Raw genomic sequence first — 18,253 nt, forward strand, 5'->3', positions numbered from 1 at the left:
GTTTCTTTTTGTTGCATCATCTTGTGTCAGCTTGTGTGCGGCACCATTCTTGGGAGGCTGCACTTTCTTTCGCGCTGGGCGGCTTTCCTTACGGGGCGCACTCCTTGCGCGTGAGGCTCCCCTACTCGGGGGACACCCCTGCGTGGCAGGGCACTCCTTGCGCGCATCAGCACTGCGCATGGGCCAGCCCCACACGGGTCAAGGAGGCCTGGGGTTTGAACCACGGACCTCCCATGTGGTAGATGGACGCCCTATCCATTGGGCCAAGTCTGCTTCCCACATAATTCTTAAAGAAGAAAGATCTTACACATTTAAATATGTCTGATAGTATGTTCAAAGAAAAATACCTAGATAAACAGACATCGAAATGACAGTGTCTGAGGGGGCATGAGATTCCAGGAAACTTTACTAAATGAGCTACTTGGTTTCTTAAATATTAACATATATTACCTTTGAAAGGGAAAAATGAGTATTAATTTACTTAAAATGGATATAGGTGCAATTAATAACACTATTTAGCTGCATGGCTGCATTTGGTCTTCTCTTTTTCATGTAGTCTGCTCTAGTATTCTTTATAGGACTCCTCTATGAGTGCTATGCACACTTAATGCAGGTATTTCAGGAGCTCATGCAGGTAAGAGTATGCTTGAGACATGTCTTTAGAGTAAGTGAAAGTCTGAGTATCATTGAAGTCCTCTTTTTCCCTTGCTTTCATAGATGGTGTCAGAGGAAAAGTATTTGTTTTAATGGAAGCCAGATTATCAGCCCTCTATAAATTGGAGAGTGACTATGAGATCCTTGAAAGGTAAATACCGAGATTATTGATTTATATCTGTGTGCATGTGTTTGTGTTCATTTTTTTTTTTTAAAGATTTATTTATTCATTTATTTCTCTCCCCTTCCCCCCCACCCTGGTTGTCTGTTCTCTGTGTCCATTCGCTGCACCTTCCTCTCCGTCTGCTTCTGTTGTTGTCAGTGGCACGGAAATCTGTGTTTCTTTTTGCTGCATCATCTTGTGTCAGCTCTCTGTGTGGGTGGCACTACTCCTAGGCAGGCTGCACTTTCTTTCGCGCTGGGCAGCTCGCCCCACGGGGCACACTCTCCCCCCGTGAGGCTCCCCCACTCAGGGACCCCTGCGTGGCACGGCACTCCCTGCATGCATCAGCACCATGCATGGGCCAGCTCCACACGGGTCAAGGAGGCCCGGGGTTTGAACCACGAACCTCCCATGTGGTAGATGGACGCCCTAACCACTGGCCCAGTCCGCCTCCCGTGTTTGTGTTCAGTTACACAAAGTTAGAAGCTATATTAAAGCAATATTATTCAAGTTCAGTTTTTACATTTCAGTTCTAATAGTGAATGTATTCACGTAACATTTTAGCATTAATGACTAAGTAGCAAGCAGACTGAGGAGGGGGGCGTGTTGCAGGGGAGTAGGCAACCTGATGTGGTTCCAGCCTTGTTTCTTTGATGATTTTAATCTGTGAGTTTGCCTTACTCTTTCTCTAGATTTCCTGGTGTCTATCTCAAAGGCAAGAAATACCGGCCACTGTTTGACTATTTTGTGAGGGTAAGTTTAGTGACTGCTATCCTCAGTGGCTTTTCACAATAAATTTTTGTGGTAAATGGAGTGGTATTTTCATTTTCTTATTGGTTATATTGTCCATACAAGAGTGCCTGAATCCAGAAGCCTGTTTAAGTATTAACAGATTTATATTCTGATTTATATTGCTTTCTTATTTTAATAACTAAGATTATATAGAGATTTTAAAAGTAATTTTCTCAGATTACATCAGGAATCAAAATACATTTGATTTATGTGTATATTTTTATTATTTATAGTTTGTATATCACCCGGGGCATTTAGTCAGTTTTCTACAAATTAAAAATAATGTTCAGAATAAAACATTATATAGAAAAATACTGTATTCATTTAAAGGATCTCTAAAGTCTAGGTGCTACAACAAAATTCATACACTACATTTAGCACCTTAGTTTTTCTTGAGTTGAAAAACTGCTTAATATAGTTTTTATTTTCTGAGAGAGAATCCACAGCTGTTTTTTTTGCAAAGGTCCCCTTCATGGGAGTGGGGAACAGAGTCACACAGTCACAGGGATTATCATTGGTCCTTATTTTATAGATCTTGGAGTAAGATAATGAGCAAGAAACACTCTCAGACCTGGCTTTACACCTTATATGGAAATTAAATTCAGCTGGATAGTTCTTATATCATTAGGAAGCAAAACCTTAAACCAAAGCCCAGTATAAACATTTGCTTACTTTTCTGATGTGCTGGCCTGATGCAGGCATAGCATTTGGTTAATGCTGGTGCCCACTGCCTTTGGGATTCTTTCCACAACATCTCTTACCTCTGTCTTTTCCTTTTCAGGCACCTTAAATATTTCCCCCTTTTTCTTCTCTGGAATATTATGGTAGTCTCCTAACAGCCTTCTTCCTCCTTCCATTTTGCCACTGGGTGGATTTCCTTGCAATCCCCTCCCTGCCAGTGCATGACAGACATGGCACCCCCAACCCTACTGCCACCGTATGCTGTTCCCCTCCTTGGCTCACAGCACGCCTCTTTCCTAACCACATCTCCTATTGTTGCTTTAAATCTTTCCTTTGCTTCAAATTTCCTTCTGTTTTTATAAAGCCCCTTGCTTTTCTGTAATGTTATATCTGGTGGAGTTCAACCCACCCTTCAATCCTGATCTCACATGCCATCTGAAAGAAGAATTTTCATAAGTGCCTCTTTGCTTTCTTCCTCTGAAAAATGTCATTACTGTACTCATCTCTTGTATATCTTAACATATTTTGGTTTATGTTCTATTTGTATGGATTGTCTAAAACATTTTCACTACATCAGTGACTCTTAACCTTTCTGAATAACAAACCCTTTTTGAGAACCTGAGGAAAACTTAGCTATCCTCTCAGAAAAAATAGCACATGGACACTTATTCACCCTGGATGCTGGGTTACAAGTGCCTGAATTGTGAATTTTGAGTTGTCAGAGATCTTTCTGGAATATGCACTGAGCATATATAAATTAGGTTGAACAACACCTATCCATTAAATTAGCTTCCTGAAATATCTCGGGCTATCAGTGAGTTTTAGACAGGTACTACAAATTCTTTGACTTCTCCCAAACTCATCTGATGTATACTTTAAATATCTGTATTCTGAAATACTAATTAAGTGAAAACTGTGACACTTAGATGCTGTTGGGGAGGGAGGCAGCATGTAGTTCTTTGTGGATAACTGGGGGTCTGGCCTTCGGCAGGGCAGCCTTGGTGTGGAGACCATCAGGAGCTGGACCTTGGGAGACCTGAAAATGCAAAATGGGCTTTCTTTCTAGAATCAGAATCAGGGCGATACCTTTAGAGACCCTGTGTGTGCCTATGAGTCATATTAAGGATCCACATAATCTCTCTCCATATTGTAATGTTGACAACACACCTGTTTTGTTTTTTTTTGTTGGAAGATACATCTTTTAAGCACTTATACCATACCTTCTAAAGTACTTCATGGTGATTTGGGTTATAGCACTAAAAATTCATGGTTACTTTTCAGGTTTAATTTTATATTCTAAGGAAGCAGAGAGCTATGATGTAGTTAAAAATAACTTTGAATTTGAAACCAGAAGAACTTGTTTCAGGTCCTGTCTTCATTGTTAGTGGTGTGATTTGGGCAAACCATTTAACCTTTGTTCTGAGTTTGCTTATCTGTGAAAAGCAAACCAAACCAGGATGTTTTAAAAGCAGGAATACTAATACCTTTTCCACAGATTATAGGAATTAAATGTGGAAATCACTTGAGAAAGTACTTTCTATAAAGGCAGAGGTAGGAAAGCAGAGAGTGAATTTGATTGAAACAGAGGGTATTTGGAAAGAATAATTAAGGCATGAAGGTAGACAAATAGGTATGTAGCTTTCTATATAGTAACCTGATATTGTTGCTGGCGTCATTGTTGCGAAGAATATCAAGTTGAAGACATTTCCCCTCACTTTTCCAGTGGGTAGAGCACCTTTAATGGAACCTGTAGTTCTTGACTCTCCCAGCCTGTTTCTTTTAGGGATTGTCTTTTGTAACTGAATACCTTGATCTTGGCTGAAAGAAAATGGAGATGCCAAGCATCCGCAGTGACTGAGAATATACCAGGAGTGAATAATTTAGGGCATACATTTTTTTAAGCTGTGTGCTAAACCACATGCTGGAATGGGGTGGGAATAACTAAGAAAAAAGCCCAGTTATGTGGCTAAAGAAGTTAGGAAATTTTATTTGCAGGTCTTCAGATAATTGTTTCATTCATAAGTGGTAAAGAATCATTCAGATTTTCTAGGAAAAGATGTATTAAATTAACATATTTCTTCCTAACCTGAATTTCCATTCTTTTTAGTTTCTGAAAATAATTGTACACTTTAAAGGTTTTTCCAAGCTCTTACCAAAACCTGTTAGAAAATTAATACTCTGTTATAGTAGTGTTTCATCCTTTAAGCCTGCTAACCTTCCTTTTGCAGTGTAAAGAGCATGGTGCTTTCACTGTGCTTGTGGACAACTATGTGAAGGAGGAAGAAGGCACGGGGGTTGTACACCAGGCTCCGTACTTTGGTGCTGTAAGTAGCATAAACCTTGTAAGCCCATTTATGAGATGTTACGTTGGAGGCCATTCTCATGGGATGCGGAGCCTCCTGTAGCCATGCTTCTTGGTCTGCTTTGCACTAGTGGGTGTGCTGCTTTTCTAGCTACTGTCTCCAAAGATGGCTTATAAAACTTGGGTGTGTCTTGCTGGAATTCCTTTTCATCCTGAGCTGCCTTCAGAAAATGGTGGGCTAAACCCAGGGCAACTCCTGGGCACTTAGTGTTTCTAAAAGGCTAAGGTGTCTGTTGTGATTTCATTCATTCATTCATAATTTTCATACAAAATCTTTTTGGTCTACAGTTAGTTCAGTGGGTTTTTTTGTTTTTGTTTTTGTTTTTTAAGATTTATTTCTGTCCCCTTCCTCCATTGTCTGCTCTCTGTGTTTGCTTGTATTCTCATTAGGTGCTCTGGGAACCAATCCTGGGACCTTTCAGAGTGGGAGAGAGGTGATCACTCTTGTGCCACCTCAGCTCCCTGGTCTGCTGCGCCTCTCACTATCTCTCCTTTGTGTCTCTTTTTGTTGCATCATCTTGCTGCATCAGCTCTCCGTGTGAGCCAGCACTCCTGTGTGGGCCAGCACTCATGTGCGGGCCAGCACCCCGCATGGGCCAGCTTGCCTTCACCAAGAAGCCCTGCGTATTGAACCCTGGGCCTCCTATGTGGTAGATGGGAGCCAATTGCTTGAGCCACATCCATTTCCCTGTTCAGTGGGTTTTAACAGATGCATAGAGTTGTGCAGCCACCATGAAGATCAAAATGCAGAAACTATTCCATCACCTCTATTAATTTGTGTATGAATAGAAACAAAATGGCATTGGGGTTAAGGGCATATACTTTGAAGTGAACCAGACCTCAATTTAAGTTGTGGCTCTGCCACCTAACTGGTAGTCTCTGGCCAAATTACTGAGCCTATCTGTACTTCAGTTTCCTTTTCTGTAACTGATAATATATAACAGAATATATGTCTGGGTAATTGTGTTAATTAAATGGAATCATATATACAAAGTGTTTATTACAGTGCCTTTACCCTGTAAGAATTCTGTGTATGGCATTACTGCTAGTGTAATGCCCACTGGGAACTTGCTAACTCTTCCTGGGTTTGATTAGTTTGTCAGTGAGAGAGCTTTAAAAATTTTTCATTCCAAAAGGCAGTTAAGCTAGTCTGCCTCCATTTATCATTGTGCTTTCACACTTGATCTCTGGAGAGAGATGTTCATATCATCCAGCTGCATTATTTACCAACATTTTGGGAATCTCATTTTATTGCTCTTATCCTCCTACCTTTTCCCAATACCTTTTTTTGGGGAGGGGTTGGTGTTTCTGGAGGATTTTTAAGCAAATCCTAAACATCATGTCTTTGATGTGTAAATATTTCTGTTAGGCATCTCAGACTAAGGACTTTTACGTCACTTATCTTCCCATTGTTATAGCTAATGAAATTAACAATTCCTTAATATCAGCTAATACCTGGCTCATATTCAAATTTGATGGGAACATTCATGATAATACTACTTATTGAATTTCAGGATCTAGTCAAATTTCAGTCATTGATAATCATTTTAAGGTCAACTGGTTTGGTTAATCCATTCACTATATTTTAAAAAATAACTTCTTTCATTTAAATTGTATTTCAGATTTTCCTCTTCAAATGGGTATTTGTCATTTACTGTGGTAATCCCTCACATATCTGTCCTAAGCTTTATAGATCACATCTTTAACCTGGTGGGTAGACATCCTCTGGGAGGTCTCCCACCACTCACATTACCCTGGTGGTGTGGTGTGCGATCCCACTACAGACACTGCATTTCTGCCTCCTCTTGCCTTCTGAGCTCGGCTCTGGAATGCTCCTTTTGGCTAGTTGGAGTGGGTAAGGCTGCTTCTCCCCCTCCGTGATTCAAAGCGCTATGCTTCTCATGTTTCCTGCCTGCTGCCCAGGCATTTTTTTTCTGGCTCATCCATCACAGCCAGGCTATTACAGTCATTCCTCTTAGCATCTGCACGTCCCATCACACCCTGAACACTCTCAGCTCAGCAGGTCCAGGGGAAGCACCTCAGCTTTCCAGCTTGTTTTGTAGTCAAACCAGAGTGTGGTTTCATTATTTAACCTAAGACAGTCCCTTTACTTTCAGCTTTAGGCAGCATAGCACAGTGGTGAAGTTCTTGGATCCTGGGCTCCAACTGTTTGGTCTTATCCTCGCATCCATAGCTGAGCTGCTGCTTTGTGCCTCAGCTTCCTTATCTATAAAATGGGATAATTGCCATTTTATGCAAGGGGAGCACATTGGGAAAACTAGTCTGTCTGTCTGCTTTCCTCACAGGGTTGTTGTGAGGATTAAATGCATTAATAACTAAAAAACATTTATAGTGCTTTTTTTGTTTGCTCTACTTTTAAGACTATTCCGAGTAGATTCCTGAAGTATTCCAGTGTACTTTTGGATAGCTGTGTTACTTAGGGCCCAGCTTACCTAGCTGTCAAGTAAATACTTTGGATTTAGGTCAGTGTTGCCATCCTTTGGGGTGCCCCTTGACAGGGTGCACATCCATATGTATCAAATCCCTATTGAGCATTATGTGGTCCTCCATAGGTAATGCCTTATATGCGCCTCTGCTTTTCAGATGTACATATATGCAGCAATTATAAATCAGATTTGATTTAGTTCATATGTATCACCTATCTTCTCATTTAGTGGATGTTAAAAATTTAGCTATCATTTAGGGGTCTGAAATAATGGAAAGACAGTACTAGATGATTTAATTTTTTGTCTGATTAAAAGACTGACTCTCTGAATAGTCTTTAAGTTAACTTAAGGATAAGACGATAATTAAAATTGACTGTAATTATGTCAGAATATTGAAAAATGCCCTTGTTTATCGATCACTTCATATTCTCCTCTGTCCCAGTGCTCCTTACCAACACACACACATACTTAAACTGTTTTGTTCTTCCATCCTTTGCCTCTCTCCCTCTACCGTGTCCCCTTTTTTTTCCTCCAGGATGACTTTAGGATCTGTAAAGACTTCAACATTATTCAGAAAGATTCACTCCCTGTTTGCCCTGTTGATGCGTCAGGCTGTTTCACAGCAGAAGTGCCAGATTTTGCAGGACAGTATGTGAAGGTCTGTAACGTATATAACATTACATCTATCTCATCATAATTCTGTCATTAATCAGCTTTTGATTGAATAGGTTTTGTTTCATATTTTCCTCCTTTTTTCCATTAAGGATTTTTTTTTTTTTTTAAGATTTCTTTTTATTTATTTAATTCCCCTTCCCTCCCCCGGTTGTCTGTTTTCTGTGTCTTTTTACTGCGTCTTGTTTCTTTGTCCGCTTCTGTTGTCGTCAGCGGCACGGAAGTGTGGGCGGCGCCATTCCTCCGCAGGCTGCTCCCTCCTTCGCGCTGGGCGGCTCTCCTTACGGGTGCACTCCTTGCGCGTGGAGCTCCCCTACGCGGGGGACACCCCTGCGTGGCAGGGCACTCCTTGTGCGCATCAGCACTGCGCATGGGCCAGCTGCTCACTTGTCAAGGAGGCGTGGGGCTTGAACCGTGGACCTCCCATGTGGTAGACGGACGCCCTAACCACTGGGCCAAAGTCCGTTTCCCCGTTAAGGATTATTAATACACCTTTTAATTGATTTCCTTCATCACTTATAATTGTAATTCTAGGAAAGTCTGTATTATATATTTGCAGCAAATAAAATTAGGATTGCAATTATTATTAGCTCTTTTCAGAGGGTCTGGTTTCAGAGAAAGCATGATACTATTTGAGGAGTAGAAATCAGAAAAATGGGGCTCTGTTTTTCTCATGAAGCAGCTTTGTAACTTTGGCCATCATTGCCAATGAGAAAAATCTACACTGCCTTATATGTTGTAGAATGTATTCAAAACATACTTAAAGTTACACAGTGGTTTAAAAAAATGGGAACATAGTATTTTTAAATAATATTTTTGTTCCCGTTGCCTTTTATTCGGAGTAAAGATTTTAGTAATATACTTAATTATATTGTATTACCATGCATTGTATGATAATTTTATGGGTAAATTTTTAAAATTTTTTAACAGGATGCTGACAAAAATATCATCAGGTTCCTGAAGGAACAAGGCCGACTTCTTGTTGCCAGCACCTTCACTCATAGTTACCCTTTCTGTTGGAGGTAAAAAGAAAACAAGACTGTATTGAAGCTAGCATTTCATGTTTGTGGATACACTTATGTCTGTGCCTATTCCATCATATTTGTGATTCCCATCTCATTTGTTGCTTCAGGGTTACTGTTTGGAAACTTGTCTTCTTGTTTCATTTTTTAGGAGGGTTTTTATGAATGTCTAGAGATCTCATGGTTGTCTTACATCAGGAGTCGTATGAGAAAAATAGATACATGCAAACCTGTCATAGCTGGGACCACATTTTTTAGGATGAGACATATTTCTAAAATTTTTGAATGGGAATTTAGTGAAAAATCATATTTGGTATCAAGTTTTAACACAAAATCATGTTATTGAGATATGGGTGAAGTGGGATGTCTGGTGGCATCCTTCTCCTTTCTTTACTCTTCTGTGCTCACATTGACAGCATTTACTAGACTACTGTTGCATATCAGCAGAACTTTTCTTTCTAAACTTTTTCTTTTATTTATTTATGCCTTTCTTGGTATTGTGGAGGGGATGACCAGTCTGATATTTGGATTCATATGACATTTTTGGGGTTCTTATACATTTGTATTTGTAATAAAATTAATATTAGCAGGCCAAGTAGGTGGTGGTGAAATCAATAAGAAGCTGAAAGTCATATCTGGGTACCAGCATATCATAGTCTGACCAGTTACATTCTGCACTACTTCCCCAGATCAGATACTCCCCTGATTTACAAAGCAGTTCCTAGCTGGTTTGTACGAGTGGAACACATGGTGGACAAACTTCTAACTAACAATGACCTGTGCTACTGGTAAGTAGTAAAATGTTATGTTGTATGTCCTTTGTCATTGTTAGTAGTATGATTAATGCCTTCCTCAAATTATAATACTTTGTTATCTTTTATTGGGTATTATATTAATAGCCATCTTTTATTCTATATTTTCAGGTAACAAAATAATTCACATACTATAACAAAAGTAATGTCTTTTTTTTTAAGAAATCAATTTTATTGATACATATTAATAAAGCAAAAATCCATCCAAAGTGTACAGTCACTGGTATTTGGTGTAATCATATTTTGTGCATTCATTTCAGACATTCTTAGAACATTGTCATTATTCCGATAATAATAGTAATAAAAACCAGACAAAACTCATCACCTCTTAATCTCTCTATGCTTCCCCTGCCATACAAAGCTACTATTCTTTCTCCTCTCTAGTAAATTTGTATTTATATTTTGTAAAAACATTCTTATATGTGCAATATCACCCATATTCATGAGGTTTTTCTATCATATACAGTACTGTGTAACAGTTTCTAGCCTTCCTTCTTGTATTATACATGATCTTAAACTTTCCTTTTCAACCAGTCATACCCATAGTAACATCCCTTTTGTGATAATACATATATGGAATAGTTTTTTCTTTAATTCCAATGGAAATTAGAAAGTGCCATTTATTTTATATACAGAATGGAGTGATTGGGGGCAAAAATCTTGTTGCACTTGGAATTTTTAGCCTTAAATAGTAATCATTCATAGAATAAAGTTATTTTTGGATGTACCTACAAAAGCTATTTATACTTAATGTTTATGATACATATTGAGTTCCTAGAATAAGATCATATCTTCTACACATTGACTGTGTGGATAATTGCTGCAAGGACAGTATCATTGCACTCATCAGCATAGTATCTGACCAGCAGGTTACTTCTGAGAGGTTTTATTTAAATCTGTAGGTGCAAAAAAAGTTAGAGAGGTGAAAGAGGATGATGGAGGGAAGGAGGCCTTCAAGATGGAAGATGTTTGCAGGAGAGAGATGGCATGAGTACAGGCAGTGAGATAATAAGAAGCAGCATTTTAAGGAACTTAACCTCATTGCAGGAGCCTAGAGTGACCACAGTTGACACTGGAGAGGTGATTTACCGTCCAGCTCTCAGTAGCCAAGGTCATTTAGTCTCTGTTTTGTAGATGATTGGAAGCCTTTGTCAACAAGTTTCAGAAAAGTCCCTCTAGTGACTAGATTAGAGTGGGACTAGGAAGTTTTTCTCAGTGTGGAGAGGAAGACGTGCAAAGCATGTGAGTCTTTCTGTTACACTGGATTCCCTGGGATAAATTCACAGCAAAGGACAGTTATTACAGGTCATTTATAGCAACATGGAGTATCATATGTGCTGGTGCTATTTGTTTAAATGACCTCCTCTTAGTAGTAAACTCAGCGTCTCTACAAGGTTTGGTCTACAAAGCATTGTAGGCTGATGAGGATATAATATTGTCTTACTAAAGTGTCTGACTTCTTTATTGCAGGGTCCCAGAGTTTGTGAGAGACAAACGATTTGGAAATTGGCTGAAAGATGCACACGACTGGGCAATTTCCAGAAATAGATATTGGGGCACCCCCATTCCACTGTGGATCAGTGATGACTCTGAAGAGGTGAGGCTGGGAATTACTTCCTTGTTTTATGTTTGCCAAAGTACTTGCTTCATGCCATCTACATACGGGATAAAGGCATATGTTTTTTTTTTCTTTGTTCCTTAGGCATCTGTGTTTTAATTCTCTCTTTGTTTATTTGTACTATAATTTATACTATTTAAAACTTCCCCTATGTAAAGATGAAGAATATATTTTTCTTAAAGACACCCATGCATTAAATTTCGTGTGTTTGTTGCTTAGGTCTATTTTTTTCTTTGTGAATTATTGATAAATGTTGGAACAGAGATTCCTGATGCCTGCATTAAGTTCATAGCATGTTAAGATGATCTTACAAATAATGAAACAGGAAAACTTGAAAGAAGAAAAAGTTTCCCAAGGACCTTTAATTTCTAAATTCAAGTGATAATATTTATTGGTGCATATGTTAATATATGTTCATATATGTGTATCTTAACTTCCATGCCTGGGCCTTCTGTCCAATACTGAGACCATTAGAGCAGTGATGAGGAAGTCTGGGGTCTAGGAACCCCAGGGACCTTGGTAAGTCTCCACTAGAGACCTGAAAGGGAATGATTGGGTAGCTTGGTCAAAAGTGAGAGGAAAGGTGTTAGGTCTTTTCATCACTGAACAGGAAGGGCAGAGAAAGAGGTCCTCTGGTTGAAAAACTCTTAGCATCTCCTACTGGTAAGATTCCTCTCAGATGCTTTCCTTCATTTTGAGTGCCCAGCCGCCCCGTCTCTCAGCCTCCTTAACTGGACAGAGCCTAGCATTTTGAAATCTAGTCAGCTTATTTTGGTCTGCTCTAAGCACAGTAATTTAGTTCTAGCTTTGACTTGGAAAGATTACAGATTATAGGACCAGAGGAAAACTAAGATACAGTATAAGTACTCTAAAGCATTTCACTTTGCTAATTGTTTTTGGCAGAGATTTGTACTTGGTATACTTGAAATATTATTCTTGAAATTTGCTAAAATGATGGAATTTTTAGGACCTGGGCCCTATAGGCTCAGGTTCCAAAATTGATTATTTATCTTTGCATTTTGACTGATTGTTCACTCTTTGGAGCAGAATGAAGAGTCAAATATAGGAGTCATTCATTTTCTCTCTCCCTTTGCCCTTTTTAAGTAGTTGAGTTCAGAAAAAACGAAAGGCATATATGATGCAACAATTTTATACATCAGGTCATGGTGTCACAGTTTCTGTTCTGTTCCTAGAACATAACCTTGCCTGTCTCTATTCCATTGCATTGTGGGTTGAGTTCCTAATTTAGTTCCTAAGACAACTTTATTTCCAAGTGTTGCTCTTATATAAGGTCAAGAAACAAAGAGTTGAGAAGCTACAAAAGTGCACTGAAGACACTGAAATGCAATAAGGAGCAATAGGAGAGAGAGTGGAAGAAGGGAAGAGGTAGGGAGTAAAAGGGAAAAAATTAGAGCAGATGAAAGAAAAAAAGGAAGGAAAGGAGTGAAATTTAGAAAGCAAAAGGAAGGAAAGGAAGAGAGGGAGAAAGGAAGGAAATGAATCAATTGTAGGACTGGATCAGGAGCTTTGTTATTTCCCTGTGGGTTTGAGATATTATAGAAGTAAACACTTCGCTTAGGAATAGATGCTTTTTTAAAATTTTTTATTCAGTTTTATTGAGATCTATTCCCATACCGTATGATCTATTCAAAGTGTATAATTATAATGTTTTGCATTCATCACCACAAAAAATTTTATAACCGTTTCATTACTCCAAAAAGGCTAACCCCATGCCCCTTAGCATGCCTAAGGAGGAACAGGGAGTTGAACCCAGGACGTTGTATATGGAAAGCAGATATTCAACTACTTGAGCTACACGCACTCCCAGGACTAGATGCTTTTGGTACCTACCTGGTTAAAAGATTAAAAAGTGACTCAAAGTAGTGGTTCAGAATGTATTTAACATAAAGATTTCACTCTTTGAATATATTTTTCTTTACTGACTGAAAAAAAATCTTGTCAAAATGATTTCTGTGAATGTTTAAAATAAAGCAAAATCTTTTCCGGGTAGGGACTTATTTTGATGTGAGGTAGGTAAATAAAATAATGAAGTTCATGCTTGCCTTTTCAAAAAGTAACCTGCAGTCTTTGATGAAAGGTGTGCTGAGTTGGTGATAATTCCTCTTATCAGACATGAGCCCAGATTGGTGTGTTAATGAGCTTTTCCAGGAAATCAAAGATTGGCTAAACCTGCATATGAAGGCTACATAAATTATCTCTCAGGATCATGACTGTCTCTCAGGAGCTCCTGCTTTTTAACTTGGTTTTTGACAGGTAGTATGCATTGGATCAGTGGCGGAACTTGAAGAACTAACAGGAACAAAGATCTCCGATATCCACAGAGAGAGGTCGGTTTCTGAATGTGTTTGATTCCCTTCATTTCAGTCAGCATTCTAAGAGCATCGGCCCAATTTCTAACCTGTTGTGACATAGTCTTTGCAGTGTAAATGACATGCAGAAATAACTAGTTTGCTCTTTTTTTAACTCATTTTGTGTTGAGATACCATGGCCTACATCTTGGACTGCATCCGCTCTTATCCCGTGACTTTGAGGTCTCAGCTTTCAGATTGAGAACTCATGGTGCTCTCTGAAAGCCTTTTGATAAACTGTTGATGTCTCTGTTTGAATATACAATTAAGAGCTTATCAGGGTTTTGTGTTTCCATATTTGCAATTAAATGACTGATTCTCTTATGCTTAAAATTAATGAAAATGGCTAATTTTTAACTTACTAGCATTGACCATCTGACCATTCCTTCACGCTGTGGGAAGGGATCCCTCCATCGCATATCTGAAGTTTTTGACTGCTGGTTTGAGAGTGGCAGCATGCCTTATGCACAAGTTCATTATCCATTTGAAAACAAGAGGGAGTTTGAGGATGCGTTTCCTGCGGACTTCATTGCTGAAGGCATTGACCAAACCAGAGGATGGTATGTTCCTTATTTTTCATCAGGTATTTTACTGATTTTGTTTTATTTAGCAAGTATTTTACTGAGAGCTACCGTTTATTTGCTGGCTTCTGGAGAAAGAATGGCAAACAAGACGGGTCATGTTCCTGCCCTTTGTTGCTTAACCGTGGAAGTATGAACAATAAAGTTGCCTTTTGAGTAGGAATCTCTCACTACAGGAGGTCTGTAATTTTATAATTTGAATTATTTGACATTTTAGAATATAGAAGTTATTTATACTAGAAGTTCATATGATAGAAAACACAATGTGTTCTTAGCGTGCATACTTAGAATTATTTACTCAAATGTTGAATGAGTATTTACATTACAGGGTATTAGATGATTGGATGCTAGATACTTAGGATCTGGAAATCCACTCAAACTAGTCTTATCAGTAACACTCTGAAAGAAAAAGTCAAGGTGAAAATAACATTGGGGAGGATTTTGATACTGATGTTATGTGGTCCCTTATTTAAAGCAGTACTCTTATCCTCTTCATTAGAAAAGATGAGTTACTTTCTCTTCTTGTATGGCAGGGCTTCTTAACCTTTTTTGTTCCACTGACCCCTTTGCCAGTCAGATGAAAACCATGGACTCCTTACTAAGTCGGCATTATACTGTGTATTATTTAATAAATACATCACACCTGCACCAATATGTCCCCAATGGACCCTTTCTTAAGAACCCCTCTTCTATGAGCTTTTCTGGCCCAGGTTATAATCATGCTTTTGTTAATAATGTTTTTGCAGGAATGTGCTTAAAGAATATTGACATCATTTTCCACTTTTGCATCTTGTGGTAGTCATCACAAACTCATTGAATTAGAGCTTTAACATTCCAGAATGTGCTATGTGAGAAGCACAGTTACAGCTTCAAAGTCCTTTGATCTCCTTTCAGCTTGTAATCCATTTATCTATAACAACACTTTGCACGAGCAAATTCTTGTTTTTAGGGAGGGCCCTGACTTACCAGCAGGCCTGTTACCCTGAGAAGTGGCTAGTCTGGCAGCTATTAAAAGTCCTTGTTTTGGGTCCCTACATCCATGCTACCTTCCTTCGTTGTTCACTCAGGCATAGGCTGCATAGACTGGGCTCTAGGGGTCCTCTTTTTTTTCCTACCTGGTTGCCTCTTCATCTTTTTGGTGTATTGCTTTGCTGCATGAGGGCACCCTGTGCGACTCCACACCATGGTCTGGGATGCCTTTTTCCTTTTTTATTTTTACCAGGGGGTCTCAACAGTAGAACCCTGGTCCTCCATATGGTAAATGAGAGCTCAATTGCTTGAGCCACAGCTGCTTCCCACTAGTGTTCCTTTTGATTCTCCTTTAGAAGTGGAAGGGATGTCTGGTCAGGTGTGTGTTAGGTGTAGGGTCTGTGCTCCATCCTCATCAGTTCAGTCCCTTTGTGTTCTTGGGTACAGAGTCAGGTCAGGGTGGCCCATGACATCACTTCCTGGTCAACCTGCAGGGTGTGATATAGTTCTTTTAGGGAACAAACTAGCTAGCAAAGAAATGAGATACATATTATCAGGTAGAATGAAAATATGTTCTTTGCTCCTATAGTGTACCTTTTGACTTCGAGATGAGAGTGCTTGTTGCATCTTTTGTCATCACATTGTTTACTTTATATGACCTGTGTCACCAGGCATGGCAAACATCTTTGGTTCCCCAGCCACTTGTTTTGGGTTGATGATGAGAGGCCTCCCCATTCTGTCCTATTGTACTTTTGGCTCTCTACATAGAGAGGATGGGTTAAGGCACTGCCTTTTGCTCCTCGACTGTGGGGGCCTTTTAGAGGAAGGTTTACTGGCCCAGGGGCTCTGAATTGATTGGTTTGGTGTGGGGTGGGGCCTCTGTATTAGTAATTTTTTTAAAGCTTTCCACATAATTCTAGCCAAGGTTAAGAGCCATTGCTTTAAATGATTGTCAGGAAGTATAACATACCAAAAATTGAAATTCAGTACCACAAGTAAATAGTTTTTTCCTATGCTTGGAGTCCTTTTCTATTGAACTATTTTTTTTTTTCTCCCCCAGGTTTTACACCCTGCTGGTACTTTCTACAGCCCTCTTTGGACAACCAGCTTTCAAGAATGTGGTTGTGAACGGTCTTGTCCTCGCAAGGCAGGTGTACTCCTTTTGCATAATGACTAGTTCCAGTTCTTCCCCCCCAAAGATTTATTTATTTATTTATTTAATCCCGCCCCGGTTGTCTGTTCTCTGTGTCTATTTGCTGCGTCTTGTTTCTTTGTCCGCTTCTGTTGTCAGCAGCACAGGAAGTGTGGGCAGCGGCATGGGAAGTGTGGGCGGTGCCATTCCTGGGCAGGCTGCACTTTCCTTCGCACTGGGCGGCTCTCCCTACGGGGCGCACTCCTTGCGCGTGGGGCTACCCCACGTGGGGGCACCCCTGCGTGGCAGGACACTGTTTGCGCGCATCAGCACTGCGCATGGGCCAGCTCCACACGGGTCAAGGAGGCCCGGGGTTTGAACCGCGGACCTCCCATGTGATAGACGGACGCCCTAACCACTGGGCCAAGTCTGTTTCCCTAGTTCCAGTTCTTGACACCCCTCTTACTTGCACCTGAAAATGTTGCTCTGGGTTCTGTATGGACCCAGCCACAGTTTTCTTTCTGAGTCAAGGAATTCAAGAACTCCTCCCTCCCCCAGCTCTATTCCTACTTTTTCTCCCCTCTAGCTCTATTTTCTTACTGCTTGCTCTTCAGTTTTATTGAAGCTCCTGCTCTGTTTGTCCATCCTTAACTTTCTGTCTCCACTCCACACACATCCTCACTGTGCAGAGTAAGGATGAAAGCTAAGGATCAAATTGAGATCTGAGGAGGAGGAAGTAAGGGCGTTCAGATTATGTGTTTCCTGGGATACTACCAGAAGTAAAATGACATTTATTTATCACTTAGCTGGTTATAAAGTACTTTTACAGATCTTATTTAATCTGTACATGATCCTTCAATATAGATTTCTTTTGTTCTCTATTTAATAAGAGGAAGCCATGGGTTGTAGAGTCTGAGTAGCCAGAATCAGACCTAGTGAGTATAGTTAGGTTTGACCCAAAGACTCTTGGCTCTTACCCCTTTCCTAAAATGATTCTCCCACTGAGTAGTACTTCCTATTGCCCAGTATTACAGGTGAGGCTCCTTTTTCCTCAGCTGTGCCCCATGCCCTTTGCTTCTGTTAACTGTAGTCATTAGAAATAAAAACAGAAGTCAAATCAAATGCTTACCCACCCACACAGCCTTTCATATGTAGTATGGTGCCAGGGAGGGATGACACCTAACCTCATGTGCACCCTTATTCCTTGCAAGCCCTCTTGGGAGAATTTACCATCTTCAGCATTTAATCCTTACAACTCTCGAGGGGGGCCTGCAGTTATCCCCTTTTGACATTTGAGGGATTTGAAGAACAGACAAATTAACTTGCCTGAGGTCACTCAGCAAATAAGTGGTAAATTGAAGATTTGAACCCAGGCAGTCTGGCTCTAGAGTCTCTGTTTTGTTTGTTATGTTCCCCTCCCCTGCCCTTTTTTTTAATTGAGATAATTTTTTAGCTCACATGTAGTTGTAAGAAATAATGGATAGAGATCCTTTGTACATTTTGCCCATTTATCCCCACTGGTGACATTTTGCAAAACTATAGTACAGTATTGTATCCAGGATATTGATGAAATCTGATTTCATTCAGATATCCTCAGCTTTGCTTGTGCTGATTTGCTCATGTGTACAGTTTTATCACATGTGCAGCTTCATGTACGCACCAACACCGTCAAGGTAAGAATAGTTCCAACACAGAGGTCCCTCCTCTCACCCTCTTATAACAGCCCCTACCTCCCTCTGCCCCTCTCACCCCTTATCCCCAATTCCTGGCAATCCCTAATCTGTCCTTCCTCTCTATAATTTTGTCATTTCAAAAATGCTATAGGGGAGCAGATATGGCTCAAGCAGTTGATTGCCTGCTTCCCACATGAGAGGCCCTGGGTTTGGTTCCCAGTGCCTCCTGCAAAAACAAAAACAAACGAAAAAACTAACTCAGGGAAGCGAATGTGACTCCATGTTTGAGCACCGGCTTCCCACATA

At 39.9% G+C, this 18,253-nt stretch overlaps 1 protein-coding gene across 3 annotated transcripts in view; it reads left to right on the forward strand.

The window, feature by feature from the left end:
- IARS1 (isoleucyl-tRNA synthetase 1) overlaps positions 1-18,253 on the forward strand; it is an 83,501-nt gene that overhangs the window by 28,658 nt on the left and 36,590 nt on the right. For all 3 annotated transcript variants that reach the window (XM_071216587.1, XM_058301477.2, XM_071216588.1), the window contains exons 8-17: positions 718-805; positions 1,510-1,570; positions 4,519-4,614; positions 7,635-7,757; positions 8,702-8,793; positions 9,483-9,581; positions 11,076-11,202; positions 13,498-13,571; positions 13,958-14,152; positions 16,203-16,289. In XM_071216587.1, coding sequence (XP_071072688.1) covers positions 718-805; positions 1,510-1,570; positions 4,519-4,614; positions 7,635-7,757; positions 8,702-8,793; positions 9,483-9,581; positions 11,076-11,202; positions 13,498-13,571; positions 13,958-14,152; positions 16,203-16,289 — 1,042 coding nt within the window. The remainder of the gene's footprint in view (positions 1-717; positions 806-1,509; positions 1,571-4,518; positions 4,615-7,634; positions 7,758-8,701; positions 8,794-9,482; positions 9,582-11,075; positions 11,203-13,497; positions 13,572-13,957; positions 14,153-16,202; positions 16,290-18,253) is intronic.

This window comes from Dasypus novemcinctus, chromosome 8 (assembly GCF_030445035.2).
Source record: "Dasypus novemcinctus isolate mDasNov1 chromosome 8, mDasNov1.1.hap2, whole genome shotgun sequence".
NCBI lineage: Eukaryota > Metazoa > Chordata > Mammalia > Cingulata > Dasypodidae > Dasypus > Dasypus novemcinctus.